Raw genomic sequence first — 19,160 nt, forward strand, 5'->3', positions numbered from 1 at the left:
GCCCCCAAAGGACACGCCCTCCACACCCCTCCCCTTTGGGGGCGGGACCTACATCGCTCGCCCCGCCCCGCTGTCTGCACCCCAGCCCGACATTCACACCAATAGCAGCGCCGCATCCCCCCTCAGCCCGCCTCCCGCCCCCCGGCTGGGCCAATAGGCGTGCGGCGCGGCGCTGGCCCCGCCCCCGGGGCGGGGGGGGCTGCGCGGCCGGCCGAGGTTTTCCTGCGCCGCCATCTTGGCTCGGCGGAGCGGAGCGAGGAGGGGGCGGCTCCGCGACCCCCGCCATGGCCGCCACCGCCGCCGGCGCCGGTGAGCACGGCCGGGGGCACCGCGGGGGCCCACAGCGGCCGAGGGGGCTGAGGGGCGGCTGAGGGAGGGCCAGGGAGGGCTGAGGGGCGAGGGGGAGCTGAGGGGGTACGTGGGGGTCTCAGGGGGGTCTCAAGGGCCGCGTGGGGGTTTCGGGGGCTCTGAGGGGTGAGAGGGAGGTGAGGAGGGCTCTGAGGGGTGAGGGGGAGCCGAGGGGGTGCGTGGGGGTCTCAGGGGGTCTGAGAAAGCTCTGAAGCCCTGAGGGGGCTGAGGGAGATCCTCAGGGGCTGAGGAAGGGGGGGATTCTGAAGGGATTCTAAAATGGACCCTCGGGGGTTCCTGGAGGGCTGGGGGACCCTGAGGGGGGCGTGGAGGGCCCGATCAGGGGCCTGAGGCAGCTTTTGGAGGCCTGAGGGATTTGGGATCCCTGAAGATCCCTGGATTTAGGGCCCCTGGAGGTACCTGGATTGGGGGTCCCTGAAGGTGCCTGGATTGGGGGTCCCTGAAGGTGCCTGGATTGGGGGTCCCTGAAGGTGCCTGGATTGGGGGTCCCTGAAGATCCCTGGATTTGGGGTCCCTGAAGATCCCTGGATTTGGGGTCCCTGAAGATCCCTTGATTTGGGGCCCCTGGAGGTGCCTGGATTTGGGATCCCCGGATTTGAGGCTGACCCCCAGATCAGTCCTCGGGTTCATCCCCAGAACTCCCCGTGTGCAGGACGCTGCTGATCTCTGATGTTTGCCAGATGAAGCCCAGAATGGGTGATTTTATCACCTTTCTGGCTAAATAGCTCTGAGATGAGTTTGTGTCCAGGGTGGTCCAGTGCCTGCGAAGCTGAACTGGATTTACAGCGTGGGGGCCGAGAATCTGAGTTTATTTGTGGGGTTTTCTTCTGGGGTCTTTGATCTCCTGTCTGGTGCCCTGTGGCTCGTGGGATAAGCTCAGGTTTGTCCCTGGCCCTGCTGAGCGGTTGTGGGGTTTTATTTTAATGCTCTGAGGGGTTTTTTGTGGCTTTTAAACGGTGGAAAAGCACACTGGGTCACTCACGTGAGGGGGTTCTGAGAACCTGGAGAGGGAGGAGGAGACTTTAAACTGCATTTCCAGGCATTTGTGGAAGTGGTTGCTCCCAGAGCTTCGCCGCTCCTTGCGCAATAAGAAAGTTTTGGACGAATTCTCGAGGAAAGCGGAGTTTTGGACATCTGTGTTTAATGTTTGTAACCGTGGGCAGAGCGGCCAGGGTTTGCTCAACCCTTTACACACTGGACGTGGAGATTAGTGGGGAAATAAACTCTGGGGGGGAGTTCTCACAAATAATCCGGGCTTCCTTTCCCGTGGTGTTCAGAGCCAGACTTGAGGGCTCCAGTGGGTAATCCACTGGATAACGCCCCAAAATGCCGGGAATGCCCTCCCAGCCCAGCTGAGGGACGGGAAAAGGAACCACAAAAAGAACTTCGAAGTTATTTGGGCACTCAGAAGGTTATGGGGAGAATAACTTGGGGCTTATTTCTGTGCTTGGAAAGGGCAGTTTAATGGTCTTTTTGAACTTAAGGACAGTTGAGCTGTGAAGAGTGGGGGTTTGAGAGCTTTTGGTCTTGTCAGTTTGATCCAGTTTTTTGGTGTTTGAATCTCCTGGTTGGGAGTGGAAAGCAAAGAGCCTCCACTGACAGGGGCAGGCATTAAAAGTACAGCTGCTTGCCTCACTTGCTTTATTTTACAGGTTTTAGTATGAATTTGCATGGTTGGGAGATGTTCAGTGCTGGCTGGGCGAATACAGGAACATTGGGTTTTGCAAAAGCGGGATTCCAGCCACTCAAAACAAGCCAAAAAACCTTCCACTTCCTTAAAAAAAAATCCATCTAATGTACCCGAGGCACAGACACTGAGATGTTTTGTAAACAAAAAGCCACAAAAGCAGAAATATCAGAGCCTTGTAGCTCTGTGGGTGAAATGCAGAGTAGTTTCAATGTGCTTTATCTGCTCCTGACCCTTTGGGGAGTTCACAAAGGGCTGAATTTAAAGCAAATCTTGGTTTGTGTGTGTCCCCCCCAAGGCCTCCGCAGCAAAAGGCCCCAGTTTTGGTGTGTTTTGTACAATAAAAATGCATTTCCAAGCTGCTGCAGCCCCTCTGGTAGATCCCAGCTGGGAGGATTGGCTGTGCATTCATTCTGGAGGGTTTTTTTTTCCCTGTGGAGATTCCAGTGGTTGCAGCAGAGCCTTTCCCAGGAGAGCTGGGCCAGGAGCCCGGAGCGACATCGGGGTGGGGGCTTTGGGGTTTACAAACGTTTCCCTTCTGGCCCTAATTAGATCCCACACGTGGGGAAGGAAGCGGGGATTGGATCTGGGAAGGGCTGGGACAGACACCCCTCGGGATGTTGGAAAGAGTGAGGAGGCTGGAGCTCTTCCCACCCCATCTCCCTGGTTTTGGGGGGATGTATCCACACTGGTGGCAAAACGGGGTCACCTCCTGGGGCCCAGTCTCAGGGTCTTTCCCAGTTTTCCACCTGTTCCTGAGAGGGGAGTGTCTCCCGGTGGGAAGCTGAAGGCCGAGGTGAAGGGGGTTCCTCTGGGCCGCTGATCCAGCTCTGGGCTCCCTGGGAATGCCGAAGGCTCCCAAAGCAAACAGCCATTCCTGCGAGCTGGGATCAGAGGAACAGCCCGGTGTCGCTTCCTTCCCTTGCCCAGGGTGGGAATTCCTTCCCCTCCATAAAGGGATTTTCTGCCCTGCTCCAGAACTCCATTGGTGTTCCCACCGTGCTGGTGAACGGGGCTGGGCAGAAGAACCCTCCTGACCTGCCTCACTGCCACCCAGAACTCTGTTTGGTCGAACAAAATCCTGGGATATCACCTTGGGACTTCCCTTGGGAATGGGGGCTGGGGCACGGGGGTGTCCAGGCAACCCAAAATTGGAGAGCAGAGGACACAGGGAAGGGTTTTCACCCCTGGTTCTTTGTTCTCCAGTTGTGTTTCGGAATTCCAGCGGGTCCTGGTGTTGGATGGGGTGTGCTGGCTCCTGCTGTGGGTTGGGATTGTTGCTCTTGGCTCCTCCAGCTGCCAAGGAGCTGGATGCTTATCCCATACCGTAGCCACCCCTGGGAAATCCTATGGATTGGCAAGGAAAAAACTCCCTCCTCGATGCAGCTGCTTGCAGGGAAACAAAGGGGGCGGGTGGAGGGGCTGGGAGTGGGAATGGGGTAAAACCCAGCTGATTTGGGAAGGGACAGTGGAGATCTGGGGGTGTGTTCACTGTGAGGCCCAGCCACGCTGCTGCTGCTCCACTGCCAGCTCTGCAAGCCACGTTAAAGCCATGCTGGGCTCCAGCCTGGCTTTGGGGGCTGGAGGAGAACCTGGGAAGCTCAGCTTGAAGCCCAGTCCTTTCCTGAGTTCTTCAAAGCCGGCCTCAGTTGTTGTCTCTGTGCCCCCCAGCTGTGGCTGTTCCCTGCCCACGCTGCTCCCTCTGCTCGCTGCGGTTTGGGAGCCCAGCCCTGGGGGTTTTGGGGGTGCTGGGGTGGCTTTGGGGCCTCTCTGCTTTGGTAAGGCACAAGTGGTTTTGCTTCAGGCTCGGTTTGAAAGGTTGTGGTGGGGATTTGGGGGCTGGAGCGACTGTTTTGGGGCCATTCAGCAGCAGAGTCACAAACCCACGGCCATTAGAACGAGCCCAGAGCTGACTTATTTCAGAAACAGGGGAAAGTGGTTTATAGTGGGTTTAAAAACCCCCTCTGTGGTGCACAGCAGGCAGGTTTAGTGCAGGGGGACGTGGATTGCAGCTCCTGTGATGTGGTTTCAGCATAAGCCAGGCTGAGAAAGGGCTCCAGAGCCCGTGCTCTGTTCAGAAGCTGTGATCCTGAATAATCAGGGTGAGGAAACCAAAATCATGGAACCTCAGGGTGGTTTGGGGTGGAAGGGACCTCAGGGATCCTCTGGGCCATGGCTGGGACACCTCCCACTAACCCAGGGTGCTCCCAGCAGCTGTGGAAGAGCACAGGCAGGCGGATGATGGTGCCACTGGTGCCTGCTGGTGTGTACTGGTGCAGACCAGAAGGGATCAGCTGAACCAGGGTGGGTTTGAGGCGCCTTTGGAGCGTTTTGGGGAATTCTTTGTCTGGGACTGGAAAATTAACCCCTCTGTAGGTTGGTGTGGTGAGGGAAGCTCGCAGCCCTGCTCCTCCCCTCCTCCGTGCTCCTGCAGCCAGGGCTGAGGAAGGGCTCCCAGCAGGCTCCTCCTCTCTCCCAAAAAGCCTCCACATCTTCCAGCTTGGCAGGCTCCGCGCTGCAGCCCCGGGAAGCGGCGTGTGCTCCGCGCCCAGAGCGGCCCCTCGGAGCAGCACATGAAAGGACAGACACAGAGCCCCCAGCCAGCCCCAGCAGATGCTGACACACAGCTGCTTCTAGTGGGGAGGGAGTTCCACTGAGCCACAGGGGCTTGGACAAAGGTCCTGGTTGATTTTCCTGGTTTTTCCCCCTCCTGTTCAGAAATGGCATCGGACGTTTCCTCGCTGGGCGCAGCCGTCGGCTCCGGCACCCCCGGATCGGGAGCCCAACCTGGAGGGGCCGTGCCTCAGAGAGGCAGCAAGAGGAGACCTGGGTGAGTGTGTGCTCAGGGTTGTGCTTTTTGGGGAAAAGGGGCCTTTGGAAGAAGCTTTCTGCTGGAAAGAGCCATCAACCCTGGGAGGAGAGAGTGTGGCTGGTGCTGAGAAGTCTCCTGGTTCCTCTGGGTGGGATTTATCCAGCCCTTTCCTTTGCCAGATACACCCCTTAAAGAGGGGCTTAGATTCCATCTCCAAAAGGCACTGAAAGCTGAGTTGCACCTTGGAGGAGGAGCAAACACACACCAGGGGTTGAGAGCGAAACAGGAGTCGCTGAGGCAGCTACAGCAGCTGCTGCAGGAGGTGGAGGAACAGGGAATCTGGATTTTGGGGCCTTACTCCAACCTTTGCAGCTGTGCCGTCCCTGGGAGGGGTGTGGGGAAGCCACAATGTGCTTGTGGGAGGCTTTTTGTTTGCTAAAAATGCCTTTGCAAATTCAAAGGGGCTGGAGTGGCTGTTCCCAGATTCCCTGGCACGAGAAATCGCCTCATAATTTTTAAGCAAACTGAAATCTGTTCCTGGCCCTTCCCAGTCACTCCAGCTCTTTCCTTCAGCCCCAGTTGCTGGTGCTCCCACTCCCCTGCAGCTCCTGCCATGCTCCCTGCTCCCCTGCATCCCGCTTTCCACCCCTGAAGGAAAGGTGGGAAGTCCTTCCTCCCTGACATAGCTGGGGTTCTGGCCCTGTGTGAGCAACCAGGCACCAACTGAACTTTAACTCCAGGAAGGCTTTACTCTCTTCTATTTTTTTATTTTAAATGCACCCAGTCCAGGCTTTTGAGCTGGGAGTGCTCTATCTGAGGGTCTCCTGAGCAGCCTGGATGGCTCCCAGGAGATCCAGAGCTTTTGGAACAGGAGGCTGGGATGCAGTGGGTGCTCCAAGCGGCTTTTCTTCCTTTGGAACTGTTTTTCCTTGCTCTGTTGTTTCTGGTGGACACCTGAAGGAAGCCCCTTTCCAGACTCTGTGGGTTGTTTCACATTAGGATCACTTCATTATGTTGGGATTACTTCATTCTCCCTGTCAGGAATCATCTGCATCCGTAAGAACAGACAGAAAAGCAACTTAAAGGAGAAACCACTGGGTTAATAATGTTCTCCTTCCTTCTGTTTTTCAGGCTGGACTTTGATGATGATGGAGAAGGGAACAGTAAATTCCTCAGGTGAGGGAGGACGTGGCATCCAGAAGTTTCTGTCCTATGGTCTTGGGGGTGTCTGTGTTTTCCCTGGAGCAGGATCTTGCTGCTCCCGTGGCTTTTCCTCTCTGGAAGCAGTGGGAAGTGCTCCACTTCCTTAAAACTCTTCCCTTTCTCCCAGTCAGCAGAAATCCCCCATCTCTGCAGCTTTTGCTGCTGCCTCAGACATGTGTTAATTAACCCTCATCTGCTGTAAGGATGCTGCAGTTCCAGAGACATCCTTATTCCCAGGGAGCTGGCGGGGCTGCACGGATCTCCTGGTGTTCCATATGGAACACAGAAGAGCTGGAATGTCTCCTGCCATTGCTTTGTAGCCTCACTGCCTGGTTTAGGGTTGAATGATGGTGCTGGAACTCCACGGGTCCCAGTCCATTGAGGATGGCTGGGGGGTGGCTGCAGGGGGATTGTAGGATTTACCTCTGGAAACCCCTGGACTGAAGGGCTTCATCTGGGCAGTTTAATGTGTTCCTTTGTATGGGATTGAGTTGAGTGTGATCCCCCCCATCCCTGATAGGAATGTGATGTGGAAAACCCCATGGAGGGGGTGCCAGTGGGATTCGTTAAACCTTGTTTTCTCCGTGTTTTTTTTGGGGAAAGAAGGAAGTGTAAACACTTTACCCTCTCCCCTTCTTCTAGATGTGACGATGACCCGATGCCAAACGACAAGGAGAGGTTTGCCAGGTAAGAACTTGCTGGTTTGAAAGCCCAAAGCCTTTAGGAGGGTTCCTGCAGCACCTTCCTCAGCAGCACCTTGGATCGTTCCCCTTCGAAGGTGTCCGAAGGATCCACGCCTTTCCCGTGCTGGCTCTGGACAGTCCATGGGGGGTGATGAAATGACACTGCTCTCTTGCACCGTTCCTTTCAGCTCTGGCCTCGGACTCTCCCTCTTTCCTCCTGCCCCAGGGACTTGCAGAGACAGAGACACGAGTTTCCTGCGCAGGACCAGCTTTCCTTGAGCAGGGTTTCCTGGCAGATGTGGGGAGCTGTGTGTTTTATGGGGAGCTGGGCAGGAGCTTTGCAGATTGGGAGTTTCCCAGAGATTATAGGGAATGTTTTGGCTCTTGATTCCTCTTTGGTGTCTGACAGCAGCTCTGATATCCAACCTGACCCTCCCCTGGCACAGCTCGAGACCGTTTCCTCTCATTCTGTTGTTATCTGGGAGAAGATCCTGACCCACTCCCAGTTCCAACCTCCTTCCAGGGAGTTGTAGAGTGAGAAGGTCCCTCCTGAACCTCCTTTTCTCCAGCCCCTTCTCTGCACACGCTGCAGCCCCTCCACGTCTGCCTTGCCCCGAGCTGCCCCCAGGACTGGAGGTGCCCCTGCAGTGCCTGAACTGGGGTCAGTGCCCTGCTGTTCCCTGCAAAGGGCTGCAGGGAGCTCCAGGCTGGGATTCTCCAGCTCTTTGAGTTGTTTGAGTCGTTCTGAAGTCGAGCAAATTAGAAGTACGTTAGGGAGAGTAGAATATTTCTGATATTAGAAACTGGTGAGGCAAATTAAAGCTCAGGAAATGTCTTGAAACTCCAACACACATCAGGCACCAGTTGAATGTGGAATATTGCAAACCAATGGCTGTTTTATTTTATGGAATTGCTCCTCTGTAAAACAGACCTGTCCCTAGGCTGGGTTTCCTAATCCATCCTTCCATTTTTTTTTTCCATTTCTTTCAACTTTTTTTCCATTTTTAGCTTAGCTGGCTGATTTTATTTTTAGGTCTGATGATGAGCAGAGTTCAGCGGATAAGGAGAGACTTGCCAGGTAGGAGAACGGAGATTTCCAGCATGGACAAGCAGAGTTTTCCTTTCCTTAATGTCTCTCTAGGCATCCCTTCTCTTTTCCCTCCCCCTTCTTCCCTCATCTGCTGCAGAGGACTTTACCAGACTCCTGGAAATTGCTGTGGAATTGAAATGAGGAGGGGAAGAGGCACTTAGGAAAGGCACATCCCATTGCTGGGAGAGTGTTTTTAGGGCAGGCCCAGGAGGATCTGTTTGCCAGAGGCCCCAGGGCTGGGCTCTTGCTCTCACACCTTGCTGCACACACCTTCCCTCGTCCTGCGTCGAGGGCCTGGGGTCACCTGGGCAGGGTTTTGTGTCCCAGGAATGCTGCTGGGCTCAGGCACAAAAAGGGGGGTTAATTCAGGGGCTTAACCTGTGGCTCTTTAGGACTGTTCCACCCCAGACTTGTTCTGAAGCAAAGCCCTGGACTAAGAAGGCCGTGCTGGGTGCTGAGAATGCCCCAGTTTTGGGCAGTTTGTGGCCCTCTGGCTGTGTTTTAACCCAAACATGCCCCCCCAGGCAGCCTCTGGTGGCTGCAATGTTTGGGGAGATCAGGAAGCCACCCAGGTGAGGCCTGGGAATACAGGGAAGCAGCAAAGCCTCCCTAGGGATTGTTCCCAGGAGCCTCTTCTGAAGAACATCTCATGGAGCCGTGGAATGGGTGGGGTTGGAAGGGACCTTAAAGCTCAGCTGGCTCCTGGCAGGGACACCTGAAAGGTGAGGTCACTGAGTGAGTGAGTTAGAGGGGAGGTCACTGAATGTTTGCACACCCCTGGTAGTGAGAAACGCTCCATTTCTGTATTTATCCTCTTTATTCACCTGCCTGTCCTTGGTCCTTCCACCACTTCCATCTCATTTCACTTCCCACCGTGTGCCTCCTTGCACCTGATCCATCCTCCTGTACAGGAAACCTGGCTCTTGGCCTCTGTTTTGGAAAACCTGCCTTAGGAACCCAGTTAGTTGACGTGTTCTGGATAAAAAGAAACAGGTTCTGGTCTGTGGGGTCGATGGGGGCTGTGCCCTGTGAGCCAAAGGGGTGCCCAGAACCTCTTTGAGGGGTGGGGATCGCTGTGGTGTCTCCTTAGAGCTTGGTGCCACCACCCCCAGGTGCTGCTGGCCCGGGGTGTGCCCAGGTTGGTCTGTGCAGAAATCAGGGGTGACCTGCTCTCAGGTTCCCCTCCTGGGGTTCTGTGAAAGGCTCTCAGTGTAACTGAGAAGTGTCTTCTTCGAGTGTGTGAGGGGTGATGGTGGAGGGGATCTGTGGGATCTCCTCCCTCCTGGGACGGACAGTGGGGCTGAGTCCCCCTCACCTGCCCTGGTGAGAGCAGAGGAGGGATCCCTTCGGCTTTCTGCACGCTGTGGAGTGGAGGGGGAGCCAGACCAGCTCCTGCTGGCCCCAGGGAGCCGCTGTGACTCAGAGCAGGGCCCTCAGCCCAGGAGCTCCAGGTGTAGCCTCTCCCCTCGCCCTCGTGCCCCGCTCCCCGTGCACGCCCAGCATGTGAGGCTTTTCCTCCCTTCTAACCCACCGGGGCATCTCTGCACGTGGCACCCGTGCCAGCCTTCCCACGGTGCCTTCACCCTCCTCCTCCTCCTCTTGTGTCCCCCCCGGGCTCCTGCAGGGAGAACCACAGCGAGATCGAGCGCAGGAGGAGGAACAAGATGACGGCCTACATCACGGAGCTGTCGGACATGGTGCCCACGTGCAGCGCCCTGGCCCGCAAGCCGGACAAGCTGACCATCCTGCGCATGGCCGTGTCCCACATGAAGTCCCTGCGCGGCACCGGCAACACCTCCACGGACGGCACCTACAAACCCTCCTTCCTCACCGACCAGGTGCGGGCTGGGCGTGGAACCGCGGCAGGGGTGGGCTGGGAGGGAGCTCAGAGCCCATCCCGTTCCACAGGGACACCTCCCGCTACACCAGGGTGCCCCAGCCTGGCCTTGGACACTCGCAGGGATGGGGCAGCTTCTCTGGGGAAGCTGTACCAGGGCCTCCCTGCCCTCACAGGGAAGAATTCCTTCCCGAAACCCCACCTAACCCTGCCCTCTGGCAGTGTATAAACCGTCACCCCCTTAAGGTGCTGGCAGGCCCTGAAGCCTCCTCTTGGCTTGGTGCTGGGAAATCAGAGGGGAAAGCTGGCTGTGGCGGAGCAGGAGTGGGCAAACCCCGTGGAGCTGAGCGGTGTCTGCGTGTCCCCAGGAGCTCAAACACCTGATCCTGGAGGCAGCTGATGGCTTCCTGTTCATCGTGTCCTGCGAGACGGGCCGGGTGGTCTACGTGTCTGACTCCGTGACCCCCGTCCTGAACCAGCCCCAGTCCGAGTGGTTCGGCAGCACCCTGTACGACCAGGTGCACCCAGACGATGTGGGCAAGCTGAGGGAGCAGCTCAGCACCTCTGAGAACGCCCTCACAGGTACAGCCCCCGGGGCGAGCGCAGGGCTGGGAGCGGGCAGAGCCCGGAGGGACTCCCATTAAACCCTTCCCTTTGTAGAGGGAACCAAACCCTGGTGCCTTTCTACCAAGGATGCTGCAGCCCCCCCCGAGAATGCATCTAAAGGTACCACGGTGACACTCGTGTCCTGCCAGTCTCCTGCTTCGATTCCTGGAGCCACAGCTGTGCTGGGGGGAAGGACTCCCAGTGCAGCAGCACCTCCTCCTCCCTCCTCTCCCTAGGTCGGATCCTGGACTTGAAGACGGGCACTGTGAAGAAGGAGGGGCAGCAGTCCATGAGGATGTGCATGGGCTCGCGGAGATCCTTCATCTGCCGCATGAGGTGGGAGGGAATTCCCGGGGGGTCTCTGAGCCTCAGGCTGAACTCGCTCCCTGGCCCCTCCCTGCTTTTGGCTCAGCCTATTCTGGCTCATTTTGGTGCAGAATGGTAGAACGTGGCTGAGCTTCCCATACAGTTGAGTTCTTGAGGTGTTTCTTTGTCCTGCTGGTCCAGATCCAGTTTAAAGTAATAATTAGTTTTGGCCCCACGTGTCACCTGCCTGGAGTTCTGCAGAATGAGGGCTTTGGGTGATGGAAATGCAGATGTAGGGGATGAACCTTCCTCTTCTTCAAGATACCTGAGATTATTTTCATGTTGATCATGAGAGATAAATCCTTTGCCCTCCCTTTTCTGTCCCCTGGTACAGGTGTGGCAACAGCTCCGTGGATCCAGTGGCTGTGAATCGTCTCAGCTTCATGAGGAATCGCTGCAGGTAAATTACACAAGTGATAGATATCTGTAAATAACATATAAGTAAGTAAAACAAAAAACCCACTTTTACCCCACTTGGACCTGCAGCACAACCTGTTTTCTCTCTTCCCAAGGAATGGTTTGGGGGCAGCAAAGGATGGGGAACCTCACTACGTGGTGGTGCACTGCACGGGGTACATCAAAGCCTGGCCCCCAGCAGGTGAGGATCCCCCTCAGGGGTTCAGGGGGGGCTGCTTTTAAAAGCACGTGGCCTAAAGTTGCCAATTCCAGGAGCTGAATGTGCCAGGAAAGGTTTTGCAAACGTGTCCATCACTTTTATTTGAAGACTGAACTGACTTTTGCGGGCGCAGCATCAGAGATCTCTGTCTGTAGAGGGTGAAAATAGTATTAAACTGCCTGAAGTGTAGAGACTTGGAACCCTTCTGGTGATAGGAGGGAGGGAGAGACACCTGAATGTCCCAAGTCCCTTGGTGGGGAAGGATACTGAGTTACAGTTGGGCTGGAGATGTGTCTTGAGGATACTGAGTTACAGTCAGGGCTGGAGATGTGTCTGGAGGATACTGAGTTACAGTCAGGGCTGGAGATGTGTCTGGAGGATACTGAGTTACAGTTGGGCTGGAGATGTGTCTGGAGGTCCTTTCCTGGGCAATGAGCAGTTTTTCCTGCGTTAAGCCTGCTGGAATTTTTGGCCCCCCCTTCCCAGGTGTTTCCCTGCCTGACGACGACCCCGACGCCAGCCAGGGCAGCAAGTTTTGCCTGGTGGCCATTGGCAGGCTCCAGGTGAGTGTCCCCTTCACCTCCTCCAACACCTCCCGGTCCCAGGAAGGCCCCAGGTCGAGACTGTTCCGTGTGAAAATGTTCCCTGGTGGCCGCAGAGCCCCCTGCGGGGCCAGCACTGCCAACGCTGCCCCTGTGCCCTGCCAGGTGACCAGCTCTCCCAACTGCACAGACATGAACAACGTGTGCCAGCCCACGGAGTTCATCTCCAGGCACAACACCGAGGGCATCTTCACCTTCATCGACCACCGGTGCGTGGCCACCGTCGGCTACCAGCCCCAGGTGAGTGCCCCAGGGGCTCTGTGGCACAGAACTGCCCCTCACACTCACTACTCCTCCCACACCTCGGCCCTGCTTCCACAGAACTCATCAACCACGCCCGGGGCTTCAGCCACACGGGTTTCTTCTCCACTGCTTGCTTTCCCATGTGTTTTTTTCCAAGCCCTTTGATCCTGGGAAGGCTGGCTGGCTCTGGGTTATGTCAAGTGTCAATTAAAACCCTTTTTGCCTTTAATTGAGTTAAAGATCAAACATTAATCAGCAGCTGTCGTGCTTCTCTTCAAAAAGCAGCACGCCAGCCCCCTGTGCTTGGTTTGCGTAACGGGGATCTGGGGGGAAGGGGCAGGAACTACCTGTCCAGAGCAGGATTAATTGTGGAATCTGCCTGCCAGATGAACTGACTCGATCTTTCTCACAATTCCTTGAAAACCAGGAGCTTTTGGGGAAGGACATTGTGGATTTCTGCCACCCAGAAGACCAACAGCTTTTACGGGACAGCTTTCAGCAGGTAAAAAACGTTGTAGCTGCCCTTTGCATGCAGGGTGGAACTCAGGTTGGAACTGAGGCTGGAACTCAGGTTGGAACTGAGGTTGGAACTCAGATTGGAACTGAGGTTGGAACTCAGATTGGAACTCAGATTGGAATGCCTTGGTGCTTGCAAAACAGCGAAATTAACTGGAAAACCAAGAGGAAAAATAAACCTTAGCTAATTCTCCTTTGCAAACAGATCAAGTCATGTAGTTAAATACAGAACAAAACCAGAAGCATCTGATGTCTTGACTGCTGACTCCCTGCTCTGGCTGCTGGTCCAGGCTGCCTTTAGGGCCGGGGATGTGGCTGCCAAGGGCCTGCTTGACTCGCTGTGCTCCTGTGGCTGAAACCCTGGTTCATCTCTAGGGCCCAGCCCAGTGCTGCAGAACCCGAAATGGAGGTGGTTTTCTTGCCCTGTTATTTCTGAGGGCCTTGGACTGGTGGCAGGGCAGGTAAGGCTGCCCCTGTGCTTTCATGACTCCAAAAACCAGCTGCTCATATCCATTGCTCCAAACATGTGGAATCGGAGGCGACAGCATGTGTTCCATTTCTTGGAGGCTTTGTCATACATCCCACCAGTGCAAAGGCAGTAAGAGGAGTGAAGCCAAAAAGAGGATTTTAGATTCCCCTCCTGTGTCCTCTGGGAGCCAGGATGTCCTGAGGGAATGGTGCCATTTAGTTTGGGAAGGCTGAGATGTGCCAGGTTCGAGGCAAAGGGCCATCGCAGGGGTTTTGGGGGGTGGCTCTTGCTCAGGTTGCTCCTCGACACCCTTGATCAGGTGCTACTCCTGGAATTCCTGTTTGTTTTTTTTTCAGGTGGTGAAGTTAAAAGGCCAGGTCCTGTCAGTCATGTTCCGCTTCCGATCCAAAAACCGGGAATGGCTTTGGATGAGAACCAGCTCCTTCACGTTCCAGAACCCCTACTCGGATGAGATCGAGTACATCATCTGCACCAACACCAACGTCAAGTACGTGCACGGACAGGTGACCTGCCTGGGGGGTGTGGGAGCCTCGACCTCTCCCCCTCTCCAAACTTCCCACCACTGCTGAAGCAGCAGCTCCCCAGAGAGACCCAGAAAACACTGGATTTTTGTTAATTTATGGTGGGATTTAAACATTTCACTGGGTTCTCACGGTTCACAGAAGAGCATAAAGAACTTGCACCGTGTTTTGGGCGTAAAACCCGAAACTGCTGGTGGTCTCTGAGTGTCTGACAGAGCTGAACTTCAAGGGTTTGGAGGTTCCTACAGCCTTTATTAATTGCTCAGGGGCTGAGCGTGGGAGGCACAACCCTCACCTCTGGAGCATCCCCATGGCATGGCACCTCCTTTCAGGGCCACCAGCTGGAAAGATCCTTCCCTCAAACAGGGCTTTGCACCCTGCCTGAGACAACCACACCCAGGACCCAACTTTGCTCCCAGCTGGGAGTTTTTGAACCTCTTTTTCCCTGTGTTTGCTTTGAAGGAACTCGAGCCAGGAGTCCCGGCCTGCCCTGGCAAACTCGCTGCCGAGGCCCCAGCTGGGGCAGAGCGTCAACCTCCCCCTGGACATGGGCACGGCCCCACTGCCCTCAAGGTCAGCAGGGGCTCAGCTCCTTTTCCTGTTCCTGCCCTGCTGTCACACCCCCTTCATCCCCAGATCCCCTCTGTGCAGCCAGGAACTAACGAGGCCCTGGTGTAACTGCACGGAGCCGAGCCCCTGGGAGCTGATCCCGAGCCCCTGGGAGCTGATCCCTTGGGAATTCTCTCGGGCAACCCCTGTTCTCCTCTTACAGACACTTTCTATTTTAGGCAGCAGCAGCAGCAGCCCCCACAGCCAGAGCTGGACGTGGGCCCGGGAAGGGAGAGCCTGGCTGGGTATGAGCACTCCCAGGTGAGTCCCTGCCAGGGGAGGGGTTTGGGCAGCCCAAAGGTGTTTCTACCCTTGGGTGTTGCTGGATCTGCTGCTTGATTCCAGTATTTATCATGTGGAATTGTAGAGTCGTGGAATGGGTTGGGAGGGACCTTAAATGTCATCCAGTTCCACCTCCTGCCGTGGGCAGGGACACCTCCATAGCTCCCTGGTTGCTCCAAGCCCTGTCCAACCTGGCCTTGAGCATTTCCCAGCTTCTCTGGGCAGCCTGTCCTGCTGTGCCAGCCCTGACTGGCCACGTTATCCCAACAAAACCCTGGAATCCCGAGGGCAGCCCGGCCCTCAGCCCTTCTCCGTGCTGATTCCTGCTGTGCCGAGGTGTGACAGCTCCCTGTCCCTGCTGCAGGTCCCCGTGCAGCCCGTGAGCGCCGCGGGCCCGGAGCACAGCAAGCCCCTGGAGAAGGCAGAGAGCCTGTTCAGCCAGGAGCGGGATCCACGCTTCGGGGAGATCTTCTCTGGGATCAGCACAGGTGGGTGAGCAGGGCTCTCCTGGCCTGCTCCTCCTGCCATGCCCTAGGCACATCCTTCCTGCCTCTGCCCGGGCTGTGCTGGGTGCTCCAACCCCAGGGAACCTTCCTGCAAGTTTACTGGAAAGTGGAGAGGAAATCAAATTAACAGGGTTTAACAAAATCATCCGGAGAAGGAGCAGAGGGGTCCTCCTTCCCTCAGACAGGTCTCCTCCAGCTGGTTCCCTGTTGCCAGCCCCAGAATGTCTCGTGCTCTCTCTGCAGACCAGAGCAAGGCCCTCCCTGCCAGCACCGTGCCGGCCAACCCGCCCCTCTTCTCCCAGGGAAACACCTTCACTGCTGCCCGGCCCCAGGAGAGCTTCAGGTGAGGCCTCACCTTCCCACTTCCCACTTCCCACCTCCATTCCCTCTGACGGGTGTGGTGCCTCTCCCTCCTGCGGTGCCCTTCCCGGGCTCAGACTCTGTCCTCCCTCAGGAGCAGCAGCATGGTGCCTCCAGTGAACATCATCCAGCAGCAGCCGTCCCCCGCCGGCCGGGTCCTGTCCCAGATCTCCCGGCACTCCAGCCCAGCTCAGGTCAGCGGGACCACGTGGGCTGCAGGGACACGCCCGGTGTTCACGCCCCAGGTAGCACAGCCCGAGCCCTCAGCTGCAGGGTCCCCGCTGCCTTCAGGCCCCGCTCCCTGCGCCGCGTGTCCGTGGGCTTCCTGCTCCGGGGCTGCTCCCGCGACCGTGCTGAGCCAGGGCCGGGGGAGATCCATCCCTCCTCCTCCCCCTCTCCCGTGTTCTTCCTCTCTCCCAGCAAGTGGCATCGCAGCCGGTGAAGCCTCGGCCGCCGTCCTTCGGCATGGGCGCGTTCCAGGGCAGCCCGTCCTCCTTCGGCTCCCTGGCGGCTCCGGCGTCCTCGGCCTCGCCCAGCGCGGCGCCGTACCCGACCCTGGCTGGCCGGGCCTCCGGCTTTGGTGAGCATGGCTGGGGGCTGGGAGCACCCCATGGGTAGGGCTGTGCAGGGGGATCTCCAGGGGTTGGGGGGGTTTGGGGAGCGCCCAAGTGTGGAGGGCAGAGCTGAATCACCCGAAATCGCCCTCTGACCACAGAGCTGGGCTCGGTGATTCTTGTGGATCCCTCCCAGCTCAGGATGATCTGGGATCGGCCCAGCAGATGGATTTTGAGCTGTGTCAAGGCTGATTGGGAAGAAACAAACCCCTCTGGGCGTCCCTTTTGTTCTGCCCCAAGGCAACAAACCGAGATAGAAATTCCTGAAGGGCGGCCCTCCACGGGCACCACGCAGAGCTGTGCCCTTCCTAGTCCCTCAGAAGGACTGGAGAAGCCCAGGAGCAATCCCTGACTGTGTTGTGTGTCCAGCAGGCACGGAGGCAGCGCAGACCCCGGCCCCGTTCCAGCCCCGCGCCGCCGACGCCGTGGGAATGTGGCCCCAGTGGCAAGGACAGCACCACGGGCCGGGGTCAGGGGAGCAGCACGTGCAGCAGCCCCAGCCCAGCCAGCCTGAGGTCTTCCCAGTAAGATGGGGCTTTTTAACCTCCCAAACCCCTGGGGGTGGGTGTGCTGGGAAAAGGACCATCTTGGTCCACAGGACCTGCTCCTGCAAACCCACGAGTAAATTGCCAACGTGGTCGTGGAATCGTGGAATTGTTGAGGTTGGAAAAGCCTCTGAGATCAAGTCCAACTGTTCCCGCAGCAGTGCCAAGGCCACCACTAAACCATGTCCCCAGGTGCCACATCCACGTGTTTTTGGACAGTTCCAGGGGTAGCAACTCTGCCACATCCCTGGGCAGCCTGTTCCAATGCCTGGCCGTGCTTTCCATGGAGAAATCTTCCCTAATTTCCAATCCAAACCTCGGGGGCACACCTTGAGGCCATTTGGTATTCCCTGACATTCTGGGTGCAGATCCTGACTGTGTCCCTGTCTCCTCACAGGACATGCTGACCATGCTGGGAGACCAAGGGCCCAACTACAACAACGAAGAATTCCCAGAGCTGAACATATTCCCTTCTTTTTCCGAGTAAAACAAGCCTTAGGGGAGACACCATCGAGCTGCACAATATCCACGTGTAAAGCAAAAACAGCCGAGCCTTTCTCTCCAAGAACTGTCCAGACACTTCCCACCCTCTGGAAGCAGAGCTCCGAGGATGGGTGGCCGTGGAGGAGGAGGAGGATGGTGTGGCTTGGGCACCTCCTCCCCGTGGGATTGTTCTGGAAGCTCCAGGACCTGAGTGCCACGAGACCGAAGGCCCCGCGTTGCCAGAGCCGCTGCCAAGTGGATTTCCGTGGGAGGGATTCCTGGCTGGATCACAGACAGCCCTCTCCACGCTTTTAAGGTGGCTTTGACTGGTTCTATTTCATTCTCTGCCGTGACTTTTTCTAGAAAACACAGAACTGTTGGAATTTTTTTAAGCATTGGAAGAAGCTCTTCCGAGCGTTATCCCTGTAAACCACGATCCTGGAGGATGCTTGAGTAAGAATCCGTGTCCTGAGCCGGTGTTTTCCTCCTTTTTGGAGGAATTTTGGCTGGTCCTGGAGGGTTGTTACCACATCTCCAGTCCAGGGTGCTCCACGTGGAGATTCCCACGTTTTCTTTGGAATCTTCCCTGTCCTGTGAACTGTGCAATGAAGTCGGTGTGACCCGTAACCCCCACCCCCGTTATCCCAGGATAATTAACGAGCCATAAACATGTTATCCGTGTAGCTTTCTTCTGGATGCATCCATCCATTTTCCAGCTGGTGGGTTTCTGCCATAGATTGATGTTCCAACAGGTTATTTTTTGGTGTGTGTGGGGAGAACCTTCCCCCCCGCTGTCCATGGAATCTTATCCCATGGAGAGGAGTTCCTGCTCGTCGTCTGGATGCGGGAGGATCCCTGGATTTCCTCAGGGAATTGCTGAGGAGCTGTGTGTTTTCACTACCTTTGCTCACTCACCCTCTCCTTAAGGGAGAGTTCCTGCCATGGGATGATCCTGTTGCCAAATCACAAACTGTGAGAGGAGAGCTGGAAAAGTAGGGAACAGAGTGAATTTTTTATATATATATATATATATAAATATATATAAAATTTTTAATTTTTAAACCTTGACTTGGAATCTTCTGGCTTTTTCCATGGATTAAAAAAAAAACCAAAACAAACCAGCAACTTGTGGCCAATCCTGCTCTTCTCAGGGGCTGGAAGAACGCTTTGATTCCCTCTTGCTTCAATCCCAACAGGAAAATTCATTGCTGAGCTGGACTTGGAAGGAAACTTGGCACAGCAGCAGCAGGGGAAGAATCCCAAGTTTTCCTGGAAGCCTTGGTTTTGTTTCAGATGGAATGTGGGTGCCTCTCCCTTTTCCCTGCCTGTTGGAGGGGGCTCTGGGGACCCCCAGGATGGTTTTGTGAGTGTCCTCTCTGCTGGTTTGGGGCAGGGAAGGGGGAGTTTCCCCCCCCAAGAGCTGATTCCAGAGCTGTGATTCCTGGATAACATCCACATGGGAAGTGTGAGACCTTTGTGTCCCAGCCCAGAGATTCCTCTCCTGTAAGCAGAGCAGGAAGCTTTGTTTTTCCCTCTGCTTTTGTTGGAAAAGCAAGATTTGAAAGCCTTGGGTTTGTTTTTTTTTGTTTGTTTGTTTTGTTCTGTTTTGGTTTTTTATTCCAAATTTTCTCTATGGAAAAGTGGGAACATCATCCCCCTTGGAGCCACCCTGTGCTCCAGCCTTGTCCTGTGATCCAGGGACTTTTCTCCCAGCAAAAACCTCCTTTCCAGTCACACCCCGGGCCCTCCCCCTTCAGCTGCTGGAGGAGGAGGAGGAAAATTCCCATTTCCCGGAGCTTTTGTGGATGACACGGGTGTAAACCCCTCCCCCCAGTTTTCCAGCTCCTGGGAGAAGAAAAGCAGCTGGAGCAACCCAAATCCCTTGGGAAGGAGGATGAGGACTGGGAGGGGCTGCTGGGTGGGGGACAGGGCACAGCTTTGTCCCTTCCCCCCTGCATTGTTTGTCCCTTGGGGGGGGATTTTATTGAACAATCATTTGGGGGGGGGGGCAGGATCCAAAAACTCCCCGCCCTGGGATGTGTCCCAGTCCCAGGTTCCTCATCCCAGGAATTCTGGGCAGCAGAGATTTTTACAAGAGAATTTTTTTTTTCCCTTTTTCA

General features: G+C 56.1%; 1 protein-coding gene across 8 annotated transcripts; it reads left to right on the forward strand.

The window, feature by feature from the left end:
- The first annotated feature begins 200 nt into the window (after window positions 1-200).
- ARNT (aryl hydrocarbon receptor nuclear translocator) lies at window positions 201-18,108 on the forward strand. Of its 8 annotated transcripts, none has more exons than XM_050330378.1 (23): window positions 201-309; window positions 4,775-4,886; window positions 6,000-6,044; window positions 6,714-6,758; window positions 7,788-7,832; window positions 9,469-9,682; window positions 10,050-10,263; window positions 10,342-10,407; window positions 10,524-10,623; window positions 10,988-11,053; window positions 11,166-11,251; window positions 11,756-11,832; window positions 11,977-12,111; window positions 12,542-12,616; window positions 13,456-13,607; window positions 14,104-14,214; window positions 14,430-14,511; window positions 14,897-15,020; window positions 15,282-15,381; window positions 15,493-15,643; window positions 15,819-15,978; window positions 16,382-16,536; window positions 16,955-18,108. In XM_050330378.1, the coding sequence occupies exons 1-23, from the start codon at window positions 285-287 to the stop codon at window positions 17,042-17,044; spliced, it is 2,430 nt and encodes an 809-aa protein (XP_050186335.1). In that variant the 5' UTR covers window positions 201-284; the 3' UTR covers window positions 17,045-18,108. The 8 variants fall into 8 exon arrangements, with proteins under 8 accessions (XP_050186335.1, XP_050186336.1, XP_050186339.1 ...); XM_050330379.1 differs by having other exon boundaries at window positions 16,385-16,536; XM_050330382.1 differs by having other exon boundaries at window positions 15,493-15,592.
- Window positions 18,109-19,160: the final 1,052 nt, after the last annotated feature.

The sequence above is a fragment of the Myiozetetes cayanensis genome, unplaced genomic scaffold, assembly GCF_022539395.1.
Source record: "Myiozetetes cayanensis isolate MyiCay16 unplaced genomic scaffold, myiCay2020 scf41, whole genome shotgun sequence".
In the NCBI taxonomy this organism is placed as follows: Eukaryota; Metazoa; Chordata; class Aves; order Passeriformes; family Tyrannidae; genus Myiozetetes; species Myiozetetes cayanensis.

Excerpts from the sequence above, each read along its gene's own strand:
- ARNT (XM_050330378.1), top strand. The coding sequence starts at position 285 with ATGGCCGCCACCGCCGCCGGCGCCG. Across the intron at positions 9,683-10,049 it reads CCTCCTTCCTCACCGACCAG|GAGCTCAAACACCTGATCCT; the intron begins GTGCGGGCTGGG and ends GCGTGTCCCCAG. Across the intron at positions 10,624-10,987 it reads TCCTTCATCTGCCGCATGAG|GTGTGGCAACAGCTCCGTGG; the intron begins GTGGGAGGGAAT and ends CCCCTGGTACAG.